Source organism: Periplaneta americana, chromosome 4 (genome assembly GCF_040183065.1).
Source record: "Periplaneta americana isolate PAMFEO1 chromosome 4, P.americana_PAMFEO1_priV1, whole genome shotgun sequence".
Taxonomy (NCBI): domain Eukaryota; kingdom Metazoa; phylum Arthropoda; class Insecta; order Blattodea; family Blattidae; genus Periplaneta; species Periplaneta americana.
Window position 1 is genome coordinate 21,910,951 of NC_091120.1, and position 15,570 is coordinate 21,926,520.

General features: G+C 35.0%; 1 protein-coding gene across 2 annotated transcripts in view; it reads right to left on the bottom strand.

The window, feature by feature from the left end:
• Positions 1-1,887: 1,887 nt before the first annotated feature.
• The window catches only part of Ent2 (Equilibrative nucleoside transporter 2), an 80,367-nt gene continuing 66,684 nt past the window's right edge, over positions 1,888-15,570 (bottom strand). For both annotated transcript variants that reach the window (XM_069822943.1, XM_069822944.1), the window contains exons 7-12: positions 14,877-14,962; positions 13,336-13,482; positions 9,476-9,656; positions 6,512-6,633; positions 3,873-4,072; positions 1,888-2,297 (exon numbers count right to left, since the gene is read on the bottom strand). In XM_069822943.1, coding sequence (XP_069679044.1) covers positions 2,162-2,297; positions 3,873-4,072; positions 6,512-6,633; positions 9,476-9,656; positions 13,336-13,482; positions 14,877-14,962 — 872 coding nt within the window. In that variant the 3' untranslated portion in view covers positions 1,888-2,161. The remainder of the gene's footprint in view (positions 2,298-3,872; positions 4,073-6,511; positions 6,634-9,475; positions 9,657-13,335; positions 13,483-14,876; positions 14,963-15,570) is intronic.

Consider the following 15,570-nt stretch of genomic DNA (forward strand, 5'->3'; position numbering starts at 1 on the left):
TTGATGACTGACGTTTGATTTGCAATCGCAATGTTTAAATTACGGATTGTTTAGGTTTTATTTCCATTGTGTTAGCTAATTTATTTTTCTTTTCAATTTGTTTTATGCTTAGGCCTATTTTTTTGTGTAAAACTATAGCCCTAGCATACATATGTAAAATAGGGCTACCACCCATTGGAGATACAACAACAACAATAATAATAATAATAATAATAATAATAATAATAATAATAATAATAATAATAATAATAATAATACTATGGAAATGTTGCACATGGTGAAGTGAAACATAAAAGTGGTGTACAATAAAAAATAAATAATTATTCTCAAAAAACAAAACACAAAATCTCTGGTGTGCAATCAAATGCCTAGAAATGATTGACAGGTTAAATTGATTTCACGTTTAAAACATTCATACCAATTAATTGTACAATATACTAGTAAAATGTAGCTTAACGTACCTCCACACATGTAAACCTTCTAGAAAGGTGTTCCAAAACACTTCGCCAATGTCTTATCGTTCAATTGCCAGTACAAAACTGAAGAAATAAGGGTTGTATTGGGTAGTGTAAAGAACTATGGATGTGTTCGATCTTCAATTACGTCAACATTATGAACTAGACATAAGGAAGGCTGTGTCAGACATGGTTTATATTTACTCTTACCGGTGACATGCAAACAGTCGGTAAAGTAATAATTTGTTATTAGACAGTGCTAACGCAACATTTGCAACACAAAACATAGTTGGTTCCCATTAAAAAAAAAAAAGTTGACTCCAATAATTTGAAAATTATTTCATGTACAAAAAATACATTACGTGTATCAGATGTCCCCTTCGATGTAATTTAACTTGTAATTGTCGGTTTGTGTATATCTGAAATATTTCACACGCTATCGGAGATGAAAGAGTTAAGTGGGCCACTCTGTATATGAACAACACAAGGCCACTGGGAAGACCTCGAAGTAGATGGAAAGATGAAATTCAGAAGGAATGCATGGAAATGAGAATTACCAACTGGGAGGAACTAGCAAAAGACAGACAGAGCGGAAGCATCTTGTGAAATCGACATGGAGTCCACATGCTTCATAATGTCCTTTGATTGATTGATGTCATGAGTCAGCAAGTTCTAATTATGGTGTAGATTGGTGTATGGAATACATTTAATCATGTGATACTTAATACGAATGTATTAATATATTGTAACATATAATTATTGAACTAAAACAACGAAATTAGAATACTTGGAATATCATTCATACCGATCTTTAACAATGACCATTATTTCACCAGGGAAGCTGCTGGCATATAGAAGCTATCAGTGGTGTAAATTCTAAGTGCCTACTAATGATAGCACATTTTATAAAAGTCGTTTGGTCGGAGAAATGCAGACGAAAGGTCTAAAAATCTGTCTGATAACCTACATGTTATGGAATCTACTCTTCATGCTCTACAATGTGGTATATGATATTAAATTATGTTTCCAAATTTCGACTTAGCCTTGCTAGTTACCTAAGAAAGAAAGCATATTCACATGAGTTTGTTATAGAAAACAATGTAAAAAATTGCAATTCCTGTAAGATAAAAACAGTGAAGTCTTTTCGAAATGATGACAGATCCTTCCTGGTACTGTTTAAAAAGACAAAATTGCACCCCCACAATTCTAAATACAATTTTGACCAATGAACGTCACTATTCTAGATAAATGTCACTTTTTTTTCTGTGCCATATTCCTTAGAATAGAACGAAGTTTTGTCATACAAACTTTTCAGCTTTTACAAGATCAAAAATAAATCAAAATGTAGGAAGGGTAACAAAAAAGTAAAAAAAAAAAAAGTATGAGAAAGGGGTTAAGGAATAAGAAATGGGAACATTAAAACTTTATCAAAGACAGGAAAAAGAATTAATATAATTAAATAACTTTCTTAATTAAAATGATTAATTTATCATGTTAATAAAATATTACACAAATATTAAAAACCTTAGATTGAAAGCATTGAGACATTATGCTTTGCATATCACTCAATCTGTACAACTCTACAAATAAAATGCATCTGACGAAATAAAATTGCACACCTCTGATTCACACTACTTATATATAGCTTTGGATATAAATTGTATATCCCAACTGTAGAGGTGAACTATTTGAGCAGATGGGAGATTCTATAAAAGGTCCCATAAAGTTGTTGTAACAAACCATGGCATCAGTAATGTGAACAAAATGCCACCAAAGATCCCAGTAATAAGTGAGGCAGCACCGAACATTCCTGCTGTAGATGCATACTGAGGTTCAACAGATCTGTAACAACAAGAAACTGATTTAATATTGAAATTAAATCTTCGACACAGAGCAGAACTTCAGCAGGAAGACATTCTAGTTAAAATCAGAAAGAAGGTTTCTTGCAAAAGATACTTTTCACACATGAAAACTAATTTTTATGCAAGAAATAATGTAATATCAAATTCTGACATAACTGACATAAAAAAGCAATCTTCATTGTGACACAAATACGAGGCGCATCCAGAAAGTAAGTTTCCCTATTTTTTTAAAAAAAAAAAGAACACACACTCTCAGGAAAACATTTATTGGCAACAGGTACAGCAATGTTTCAGCTATTTTTCAACATAGCCACCATCAGAATTGAGACACTTGTCGTATCGTGGGATCAACTTTTGTATCCCCCTGTCGTAGAACTCTGCCGCCTGTGAATGGAACCAGCGTGTGACAGACGTCTTCAGCTCTTCGTCGTTGCCAAAACGCTCACCGGAGGACAGGAATTTCTTGAGGTGCAAGAAAACGTGAAAATCGCTATGAGCAAGATCAGGACTGTAGGGTGGGGGATCAAACAACTCCCAGCCAAATTCCGTCAAAACAGCTGCTGTGCACCGAGCCGTATGTGGACGAGCATTGTCATGGAGGAGTACAACACCTGCAGTAAGCATTCCACGCCTCTTGTTTTGAATGGCACGTCACAATTTTCCCAGTGTTTCACAGTAACGGTCAGCCTTCACTGTTTCACCTCTTGGAAGGAAGTCAATGAGCAGAATGCCCTTCCTGTCCCAGAACACCGTGCACAACACTTTCCGTACCGACAGCGTCTGTGTGAATTTCGTCCTGACCGGAGATCCACTATGCCGCCAATGCATTGACTGCTGCTTGGTTTCCGGGGTGAAGTGCGAAATCCAAGTCTCATCGCCTGTCACGATCCTGTCGAGGAACTCGTCGCCGTCATCGTGATACCGTTGCAGAAATGTCAGTGCTGCTCCTAAACGTTACAGTTTGTGTTCGGGTGTCAGGTTTTTCAGCACCCACCTGGCACACACTTTTTTGAACAGCAGGTGCTTAGTGACATCTCATGCAACAAGGATCGCGATATCTGCGGAAAATGGCTGCTCAGCCCGTAATCGTGAAGCGACGGTTCTCCATGATGCACTGCTGCACCAGCTCAACACGATCATCATTGATGAGGGATGGTCGCCCACTGCGCTCTTCATCATGGACACTTTGACGATCTTCGGAAAACTGCCTACACCAGCGACGGACCATCTGCTTACTCATGATGTTCGGCCCATAGACTTGACAGAGCTGCCGATGAATTTCAATTGGCGCAATGCTTTGTGCATTAAAGAACTTTATCACCGACCGAACCTCGCAGGCGGCGGGAGAAGGAATAAGAGCTTCCATTTCGGACCACTGCTGCCACGCTACTGGCACCAGGCGGGACCTTTCCGGCTGGCATATGATTGATACGTCATAGATCTGTTACGCATGTGCAATTGACACGGCTGATTACGTTTACTTTCAAGGGGAAAAAATCAAGAAACTTACTTTCTGGATGCGCCTCGTAAAATTAAACTACGATGTTACTCTTACCTTGGACAATACATCATGGCAACTGAACTGAAGTAACCACTTGATAAAGCCATAAAAACTGCTCCTATCCAGTATCCCCAGTCACTGTTTATAAATACAGAAATATATCTGGTACCCTCTGGTCGATAATTGCACACCAGGAAAAATGGGATGAATAACACTCGTAATACAACAGGCAACACAAGGTACTTCGGACTTGGCTGTAAAAAGAAAATAAGATGTCGTGAAAATAACACACACTTTTTCATTACATGGTATCCCAACAAAATGTATAATCTTCATTCCATACAAGAATACTCCACATGTAAACAAATGTCAATTGACTGCAGGACAAAGAACATCTTTATAGCACCCAGAATGTGATGTTAATTAGTTCCTAGTCTGAAAACACAACTTGTTACATATTTTCGAAAAAGTTAATAGGAAATGTGCTGTTTTTCTAACACGAAGAGGAGGATTTAGGGGAATGCATCACAATTTTTTCATCATTACAACTGGTCACACTTAATTCGTAATAGAGTCATATTCGTCACGTGTGTATTTGTCACAGGTGATTTATTGGCAACAATTTGAATTGATCACATGTGATTCATTGATCATAATTTCATAATTTAAATTGGTGAAACTGAACATAGTTTGACATTTCCTTCAATTGACATTCTCTGCAATTTATTTTGAAGAATGGAGGAAACAGGTTCTCTGGAAATACTTCCTGTTTCCTTCATAGACACTCTTTTGCCTGATTCTTTCCCTATCAGCAGTATGACTGGAACGATCTGAAGGACTCTTTATGATTTTGGTCCCATTGTGCATTATTGTTAGCAATGAGTTACACTCACCATGTAAACCACAACACCACACTACCCCACTTTTGACGGTTCTATGTTTGGTAAACATGAAATCATTATATTTAATTTTATGGTGTTTTCTTTCGGTTTGTATGTATTTAATTTTATCACTCATAATTTTGAAAGTACTGCGATCTTACAGTGGAAGAAGTAGTGAAAATCTTTCCGATTTGAAAAGTTGTAGAAACTATAAAAATACAATACATTATTGTGAAACGAAAAACTTAAAAATACATTATGTAAGATAAATAATCTGATACTCTATGGCATATGGCAAAATTTTTACGAATTCCTGTCAACCCGATATAAGTGTTATGAATCGTAATTCTTGCAAATTGTAATTGTGTGACGAATTGTAATTTTGTGACGAATCGTAATTGTTACTAATTGTAATTATGGGATGTATGGTAATTGTTACGAATTGTAAATCTGTGCCGAATTTTAACTGTGACAAATAAATTGTGGTGAGATACCTGTAAAGGAAATACAATATACGAATCAGTTGAAAAAATTAATAGACTGTCAAGAAAGACTGTAATTTTTAGGTGAGGTCAAACATGAACCTGGCTGTGTCCCACTCACAACATAATTGAAACACAAGAGATGGGAATGTTGGTCAATCTGTAGTTCTGTATGCTTCTTGTACTGTGACGAATACAGTATCGATGCTATGTGTTTTAAAAAGCCTTCAGAAGCTGTGCATTACCTGACATGAACACTTCATAATGTTAAGCACAGTGTAATAGAAAACTCCCTCCGCAGTGTAGAAAACAAAGCTCGCTTACCTCTGATGCTTGGAATGTTGGTTGGTAATCCTTAGTGAAGGTCAGTGGGCCTCAGTCTGTGAGTGCCCAGACAGCTGCCAGTGCTACTATCCGTTTTTCATACTTAGCGGATTTCTGAGCATTCTACTCACTGTGGAGAGAGTTTTCTAACACACTGTATATTCTTGTACAAATCCTGGATACATTCAATGCTTTATGTTGGGTTGTTAATTTAAAATAATTAGGCATATCAATGTATCTTCCATGACACATCATGTATTATTGCTCTACACATGTCAATGCATTTTTCTGCAGGGGCATGGAAGGATTTTGCATTAGGTTATGTTTGTTGACATGCAGAATCTTCATCTAGGGAATGAAGATTATATAATACAGTTTATTACCATCTTAGGATCTGATTTTGAAATAAATTGAGTTTATCGAAATAGTTTTTGATGTTATCAATGCTTCTCCACAATATGGATAACTGGTTCGACATACATTTTGTATGTTGCATTGAGAGTTTCTTTCATGTATCCCCACTGTTTTCCTGTCAGTCTTTTTAGAAGTGAAAATCTTCTTGTTCCTTTATCTGTAATATTATCTGTGTGGTTCTTTCATGATAATTTATCACAAAAAATAACTCCCAAGATATTTTGCTTCATTAGTCCTAGACAGGCTATTATTGCCATTATCTACAGCAGAAATGGTTGTTTTTTAACAGTGGTGTTCCCTGTTGTCATATTATATATAATAAATAATATTGCATACAGCTACCAAATAGTACAGTGCTAAAAAAATGATTGCATATTGCGTCACAAGTCTGCAAAAGAAATAATATGCAACAATTTTTAGCACTCAAATGAAAACTATTCCAAACATTAGAATCACCACAATCCATTATGCTATTTTGCATGTCTTACAACTGACCAAAAACTACTGTCCCTGCTGCAATATGTTTCAATGATTGCTATTCTGAAAATTTTTAAACAGTTCAGTAGTTCCTGTCCTTACATAGTCTACTTACCCATGTTATCCACGTAGCCAAAGTGCTTCCAAGCATGGCACCAATATTAAATGTTAGGAAACAAGTCACATCACTGTAATAACGAACTCCAGTGAAGAAATTTTCGTCTGTCATCTGTATTTCTGTAATATGAAATAATGATAATAATAGTAATAGTAATAATGATAATAATAATAATAATAATAATAATAATAATAATAATAATAATAATAATGATAGTAATAATAATGACTAGACAAACTAACTTCATGTAACTATGTATATGTTTTTTTTTTTTTTTTTTTTTTTTTGTTTAGCATACTTAAAAAAAAGTTATTACAGTAAAACACGTTTTGCACTTATATATTTTTTTCTAAAATCCTTGCAAAATTCCTATACTTTTCTTGTTAATTATTTTGGTTATACGCTTTTCGTTTATATGTTTTTACACTTATACGATCATATTTTAAACTCCCAGCAGATATGAAACTTCATATATGAATCATTCCATATCAAACCATACACCTACGAAACATGAAAATTTAGTATTTGCTCCAATTTTTTTTATGCTTTCCCTAGATGAAATTAAATAACCATTCAGTATTTTTGTCTTTGGGTGGACACAATTATTTAGTCATTTATTAAATATTATTTTTTCAGTAAATTTTTGTGCAACTTCATATAAAAATTTAAGATTCTATAAATCGTAGACATTTCGTTTTTCTACAATTTTAAAGTACAAGAATTGGATTAACCTATTATATATTATTTTGTAAGTTTCAATCAAAACATAAAATGGGCCCTTTATTTTTAAAATATGTTTTTATATAGCAGGAATTAATTTCTAAAAGAGGGGAAAAAATATCATTATATTTTTTTAAATGTTTTACGTAGAATTGCACTGGTATCAGAATGGTATTAGAATAAGAAGTAACTTATAAATAATTTTCCGATGGGATATTTGGGGCAGAATGCTTGGATTGAGTGAAACCTGTGCTAGTCGGAGCAAGAGGGAATGATGAGGAGGCTACTTCTCAACGAAAGGTGCATTATCAGTGGTGCGGTGTTACTATAAATAAACAGATAACTTCTAGTTTCAGAAACATGTCATGTCCCCTCGACACTTCAACATCAGCAATTGTATTTAGATGACCTAAGACTTTCAAAGTATAGCATTGTGTGCATATGTAAAATAGTAAGGTTTCTCAGTCGGGTACCAACAAGCAAAAGCCACCGGTGGAACTCAGTCAACTGAGGCACTTGCCTATCAATCGGGAGTTGCACTCGGGCATAGGTTCAATTCCCACTTGGGCTGATTACCTGGCTGGGTTTTTTCCGAGGTTTTCCCCAAAGTAAGGCGGATGTCAGATAATCTATGACAAATCTGCGCCTCATCTCGCCAAATATAATTTTGCTATGACCAATCCCATCGATGCTAAATAAAAATAACCTAGTAGTTGATATAGCATCGTAAAAAAACAAGCAAAAGTGGTACGAGGCACTTTGCAACTACACTTTTTTGTTACGGTATCAATAACGCAGGCCATAATAAAAAAAAAGCTATTAATTTCAAAGCAAGGGGAGAGTTGTGTATATTTAAAATTATTTGACTAATAAGTATTTAATTTTGAAAGAAATGTGCTGTAAAAAGTAGTGACTGTTTCTATTAAAAACTCAATATTTTAACGAATTATTATAATGTTAATTAAATATAAAGTAGCATGTTGAATTCATGTAAAATTAAGTGATGAATGTGGTAGGTAAAGGTAAAGTATAAAGTATTCATTGACTTATCTATGCATCCATAACTTTGACTTGTACACATTGTGGCAAGACACCACACCAAAATGTAGCGATAGTATTGTGAATCAGCCAACCAATTTATGATGCATGACTTGGTAACTTATCTAATTTCTCAATACCTATTAGGAATACCATTTTGTTTTTCTTCTAGGATTGTATAAATATCTTCGAGGTAGTTGTGGAATTTTCTTGGAATTTTAAAGCTAATTTCTAGCACTGAAAATAATGTTTATAAACTAAGTATTTTGTAAAAATTTTAAATATTTAAAGAATTGTATTTTCTTTTATGTGTGAACAAAGTACGTATTTTAACCTTCAAAATGAGCCAAAGATCGTAAATCTCTGACAATTAATACCGGAAATATTCAGAATTAACTACAAATATCTCAGGAACTTTAGTGCTTTCTAGTTGTCAAAATATTCAAAAGGGAGACATGTTTCATTTTTCCATTCATGGAATGTGTAAATTTGATTTCAACAATATGCGATTTAACATGGAATGACTTATATACGTTCTAAATCAATTTTGTTCGAAATTAGGTTGGCAGTAAAAATGTGAGAACGCGAAAATATAGCACATGTTCATTGTCAAGATGTGACCCACTTTTAAATTCGAAGCTGCCCTTTCTTGCCTCCAACAATCTTATGTTCTTTAGTGGTGCTGTTACTGCTTTAGAAATAGTAAAACATTTTGTAACACAATATGATGTAACTGAACAAATTATGAAAGAGTTACCACAGAGGTAAAACCCTGCAGAGTTTCAGAGCTATGCACTGTTTCAAACATCAAAAAGGCTGGGAATTTTTCTAAGCAAGCAAACCATTGCACAAAAGTTTATGAAGGCCCGAGGCCAATCAACCGGCTGCAGTTCTGAAAGACAGCTATTAGTAACGAATTTAACAGATAAGTCTCCCTTTCCATGTTTTTCCAGGTGACTGAGCTGATATATAGCTGAGAAATGTTGCTGATTCTGCTTCAATAACATAGTACAAAAACTAAGAGTTTTCCCAATACACTTTTCCATGTAATGGGCAAGTTAATTTCATTATACTCACCATTAATAATTACAGTACATGGAAACCACATACATATAACAACATATATTTAAAAATTGTACTTTCAATAACAGCACATCAGCCTAAATTAATGTTTAGATAATGCCATTGATAAACAAAACTAACCTGAGTGAACAGCAGGAAAAATGGTGAGTGTTACAAAAAACACAAAGAACACGTTAAAGCACTGAGGGAGGCATTGTTTCAAGATGGTGCAAAATGGTGTATAAGTTACTGCACCTAAATTTTGTTTTCTTTTCGCTTGTTGTTCCTTTTCATATATCAATTCATGATATCTGTAAAATCTCTGCAACAAATTAAAACATAACTCGTCACATTTCAAAGAATCCACTTACTTTTGAAAAAGTAGTACTAAAAATCGTACCCTTACCATATTTTTTCAAAGTACAGTGGAGTTTCGATTATCATCTTGAACTATTGTCATTTCTATTAACCATGGTTCATATCTAATACCATTAAATTCGATTGTCGTCAAAATACTAATCAACATTTTAGTTGGATCATGTACAGACTTAGAAACAAAATTTGGGTCACCTTGAATTTTCCAAGTTCCAGTTATAACATATTGCGCATGCTCAGATCCAAGCGCTTACTGACCATGCGCAGTATGTCATAATTGGAATTTGAAAAATTCAAGTGACCAAAATTTTGTTCCTGGGTCTGTATTCATGCACCAGTATACTTCTGCTATTGTATCTCAGTGATGTACACTGCACATTAGTTTTACTGTCTGTAGTCATCATAATGTAAATCTCTTTTATGGTTACAAGTTTCTTGTTTCTGCACGTTATTACGATATTCTGTAGCCCAATGTCTTTGTGTTATAGGCATCTAAGAACATTACTTTAAAATTCATTCTAAGTCAGATAAGACGTTGAATAGGATTTATATTTTATTTTTCAATTCACTCAATAAAAGAATTGTATTCCAATGGATACCATCCCATTGTGGGATCCTGGGAAACGAGAATGCGGATGCTTTAGCAAAGAAGGGCAGCACTGCTACTTACAGACCTGTTACTAAATCTACGTATTACTCTGTGAAGAGATTTATTAAATCTACATACTTAGACTTCAACAAACAAAATTTGATAACTCAATCCCAAGGGAAAAAATGGAACTCTCTGCATCAAAATCCACAGTTAATTCCCGATTTACCACGAAAATCGTCTGTGGCTGCATTTAGATTGGCAACAGGCCATGATTATTTGGCCAAACACCTGCATAGAATTGGAATATATCAGTCCCCTAACTGCCCATTGTGCAACTCAAACAAGAAATGGATTCGGAACACCTCAAAATCTGTGCTTCAGTGGCTAGTCATGATAATATCTTTGAAAAATATTGTAGTGCAAGAGGTCAAATGACTTTATTGTCAAACGCCTGGCATTAGAAAACAACAACAACAACATATTTTATTTTTACATGATATCAATCCAATGACTTATCACATAAAAATAAAATATAAATATCTAAGAACGTGTTCACTATTAGTTTCAATGACGAAGTCTGTAAACATGTCATCTAAAGGAAACACGCAATTAAGTGTTAATAAGATTTTACAGCAATTATTAAGATTTTCTTTTGCAGAACTACAATAGATGTAAAAGGATTTAATAATTTTTATTAAAATAAACTCATGTGATAATGAAGGATGAGTGGAATGGAGAAAAATTCTCTCCCGCACCGGGACTTGAACCCGGGTTTTCAGCTGTACGTGCTGATGCTCTATCCACTAAGCCACATCGGATTCCCATCCCGATGTCGGATTGAATCTTCTCAGTTTAAGTTCCACCTCTTGGGTTCCCTCTAGTGGCCTACCCTCATGCACTGTGTCATAGTCACTCATAACGAGTGCACCTCTGCACATGTGTGGACATTGTGCCACTGTCATACACCTATGACACAGTGCATGAGGGGAGGCCATTAGAGGGAACCCAAGAGGTAGAACTTAAACTGAGAAGATTCAATCTGACATTGGGATGGAAATCCGGTGTGGCTTAGTGGATAGAGCATCAGCACGTACAGCTGAAAACCCAGGTTCAAGTCCCGATGCCGGAGAGAATTTTTCTCCGTTCCACTCATCCTTCATCATATGATGACGCAGAATTTCTGCACGGAAATATCATATGTACTTCGGTACACTGTAATAATATATCATGTGATAGTTGTTACGGGATGATATTTCTAGTAATTCATAATTATGTCGAAAGTTATACCCTAAAGGAAACTGTTCATATATGGTTAAATTTTTATTTCAGGAACAAACTGTCGTTAAACATTTATTTATTTAGTAGCAAATAGCTGGAGTTGACAGAAACGTCATTTTTCCATCTAGTCTCCCAGTAAAAGCTCACACAAGCTCCTTTAATTTGTGTTTTGTGATATGTTATGGATAGTGAACCAAGTGAGGATTCCATTACTGTCATTCTGATAACCAACACAACTTTGTGGAACAAATTGACGACAATAACCGAAGCTCCACTGCATATGTGTAACAAGTACAGTCAAATTCCCAATACAGTAGAATCTCTCCTATCTGGCACCAAAGGGACCAGGCTAGTTCCGGATACGAGATTTTGCCGGATAATTGAATAAATACTGGTATATACAAACATATACAAGTATTCTGCCCATGGGCAGGTCTTTCACTGCAAACCCAGCATTTTCCAATCTTTCCTATTTTCTGCTTTCCTCTTAGTCTCCGCATATGATCCATATATACAAAAAAAAAAAAAGTTCGTATTTCATGGTGCCAAATGTTGAAACTGCAGCCATGTGAAGCTTATTTCTCTATCACTTGCTCATAGCTGAATAAGCATAAAAACTGTGTGGATTTTCATTATTAAAACATATCACACAACACACATAATACACTAATTTTAGGTTCAAATATTCACTGAAAATTAAAGTTCGTACGAACTTCTAATGTGGCAACACTGACAGCTGAAAAAAAAAACCTGTATGGATTTTCTTTATTAAAACACAACACACAACACAAGTAATACACTAATTTTAGGTTCAAATATTCACTGATAAGTAAGGTTCGTGCGAACTTCTAATGTGGCAACACTGACGGCTGAACGTAACTAAATGAAAAAAAATTATGTGGATTTTCATTATTAAAACACATCACACAACACAAAAAATACACTAATTTTAGGTTCAAATATTCACTGAAAATTAAAGTTCGTGCAAACTTCCTAATGTGGCAACACTGACGGCTGAACATAAAAAAAAACCCCTGTGTGGATTTTCTTTATTAAAACACATCACACAACACAAATAATACGACTAATTTTAGGTTTGATTATTCACTGAAAATGAGAACTTCCTAATGTGGCAAAACTGACGGCCCGAACATAATTAAATAAACATAAACATAAAAATCGTGTGGATTTTCTTTATTAAAACACATCACACAACACAAATACTGCACTAATTTTAGGTTCGAATATTCACTAAAAATTAAAGTTCGCGCGAACTTAATAATGTAGCAAAACAGACGGCCCAGACTGTGGCAATGTGAGAGATTTAAACATTTTTTTTGGCTCAGCAAAAGTGCCGTTGTTTTGGTATTGCTGGTTATTTGGTGCCGGATACAAGGGATTTTACTGTACTTTTATATGAAGTATCAATAAATGACTTTTCCTTCAGGTCTTTTCTTCCATTCTAAGAATGTAGAATATGAAAAGCAGCTCATACAGTTAAAATACTTAATAAAAAGTCTGCTTTCTACAAGGCTATTGATTGCAAAGCATATTTGTTTAAACATAATCTCAATTTAGGTTAGACAAAATTTTACATTCTGTGAAATTGCACAATTTAACATCACCTACTATTTTTGGAAGACAATTATTTGTAATTTCTAAAAATGGGACACATGATAAACAGAATATATTGCTACATTAAGTTTACAAACACAAAATATATGTGAATGACAGAATAATATTTAATAATACTTACATTCAGTGGTAGAGCAAAGTAAGTGTCGAAACATGCTAAGAGAATGAACAGTGCTGTGATAAAGTAGTAGATAGCAGCAGTCCTTTCATTCGGAGACATAAATTTGGACACAACATTGATTATTGCAGTAAATGTTCCACTAATATTCTGAAAGCACAAATAAGCAGAATAGATAATATATTTATAAGTACAAAAAAAAGTTACTACAATGTCTACCATTAAAATTGACTTAACATAAAATCTTTACCTGCCATCATCACGTTATTCTAGCACACACATCTCTCACAGAAAAGGTGATAATTATATGCTTCTACTGCAGAGTACCATTTCTCCAGAATACAGATCCATCATGATGTGACACATTTAGGTAACTAACAACTTAACTAAACTCCATGGTGCAACAGCCACACAAGAGCAGGGCCGAGCCAAACAACTGCCATCTAGTAGTGAACTGAGTAACTACCAAATGGAATAGGGGTCCTGCATGAACAATGCTGCACGTCCCCACAGATGCCATTAATCGACTTTTCTTTAACAGGAGTTCGCCATCTGTTATGGTTCCCTCCACCGAATTTAATATCCTTAAAATTTCTTAGAGATATCCGAGAATCGAACCTGGGACCTCTCGGTTCATAGTCAGGCAAGCTAACCATATACCAAGAAGGCAGTAAGTAACTAGCAACTACGTATAAAAATAAATTACAATTATATTAAGAATATTTGTATCAGAATATCTCGTAAAAAACGAAATTGACCAAGAAGGGTGGTCAAGGTGGTATTGTTTTCGATTCACATTCGAGAGGCCCAGGTTCAAATCCCGAGGCCAGCCAATCTGCTGAGTGTTTTTTCAAGGGATTTTCTCCACTCGCAAAGATGAATGCCAAATTAGAATTTTCTTTCCATTTAACCCATTTACGTTTGTTGTACAGTTAGTGTTTCCTTTAGGAGGGAGTTCCTGTGTTGAGCTGATCCCCGACCAGGGAAGTTCCTCCATTGTACATGTCTCGAGTGTGCTCCAAAGAATTATCTCTCCTCTACAGGCACTGGCTTGTAAGTCCCAGAAAGGAGGTTAAATAAGGATAAAGAAAAAAATAAAACAGAGTACAGTATCTTCTCCATAACTTTCATGACAGCAAAGTAAAATGTATTAAGAATATGATACAATAAAAAACGAAGACACACAATTATTTTCGAAGTAATTTTCTAGACACAAGAAATCACCAAATGCTTCATTTTAACTGTACTGTAACTGATATTTCTTCAGCTGCAGAGAGAGATCTCTCTCTCTCCCATTCCCTATCTATCTCTCCCTCCACCCTCTGTCTCTCTCTCTCACTCCCCCTCTCTCCACCTCCCTGTCTCCCTGTCCCTCCCCCACACTCCCCCTTTCCCTCCACCTCCCCTCTCTTCCCCCCCTCTCTCTCTCCTCCCTCCCTCTCTCTCAATGGAGAAAGTAGAGAAAATGATAAATAATAAACCACTTTCTTACATAAATGCCACCACTGACACACAAAGTACAAAATTTTAGTATCTGTACTTACAGCACCAAGGATAACAGCTCCCGTATATTTGAAAGGCAACTTTGCTGCCATTCCGTACACAGTGTTCTGGTAAACTCCATTTGCCACTAAAATAGAATTTAAATTACATAATCAAAATTACGGACTAAATATTCTTATTTATTACTGTCATTCTGTCTTCAACGTGTGTGCATGTATAAAAAATTTATGTGCGTGTTCCTGGATAAGAAATGAGAAAGGATGTTCCTATAAACATGGAGTCACAAATGCTTTGCCTTGTAACAGATGCTCGAAGTTAGCTCCTTCATATATGTGTCAGCATAACGCATCCAAGACTGTAGCGAGTGCAACATAAGGCCAGTGCAGAATTAGTTGAATATCAAAACTAAAGAACAGGAAAGTAATTCTGTAGACAATAATTAATTTTTCTGAAGAAATTTTTCCTTTGATAAGAATTACACTTATTTCATTTAATTCATAGTGCTGCAATTATGGTTCGATAACAGGAGTGTTTATTGTTGAGTATTATTTCTTTTTATACAGGCTTGCATATACAAATGGCGCAGGTTTTAAGCACATTTCAGATAGCTTTCATGAAATGTTTCACAAGCCACCACCGACTAACATGGTTATGGTACAAGTTGTTGACACAGCCTTATACGACCTCACTTTGCTCCAGGAACACTTGGAGAATGTATAATTTCCCATGAAACAC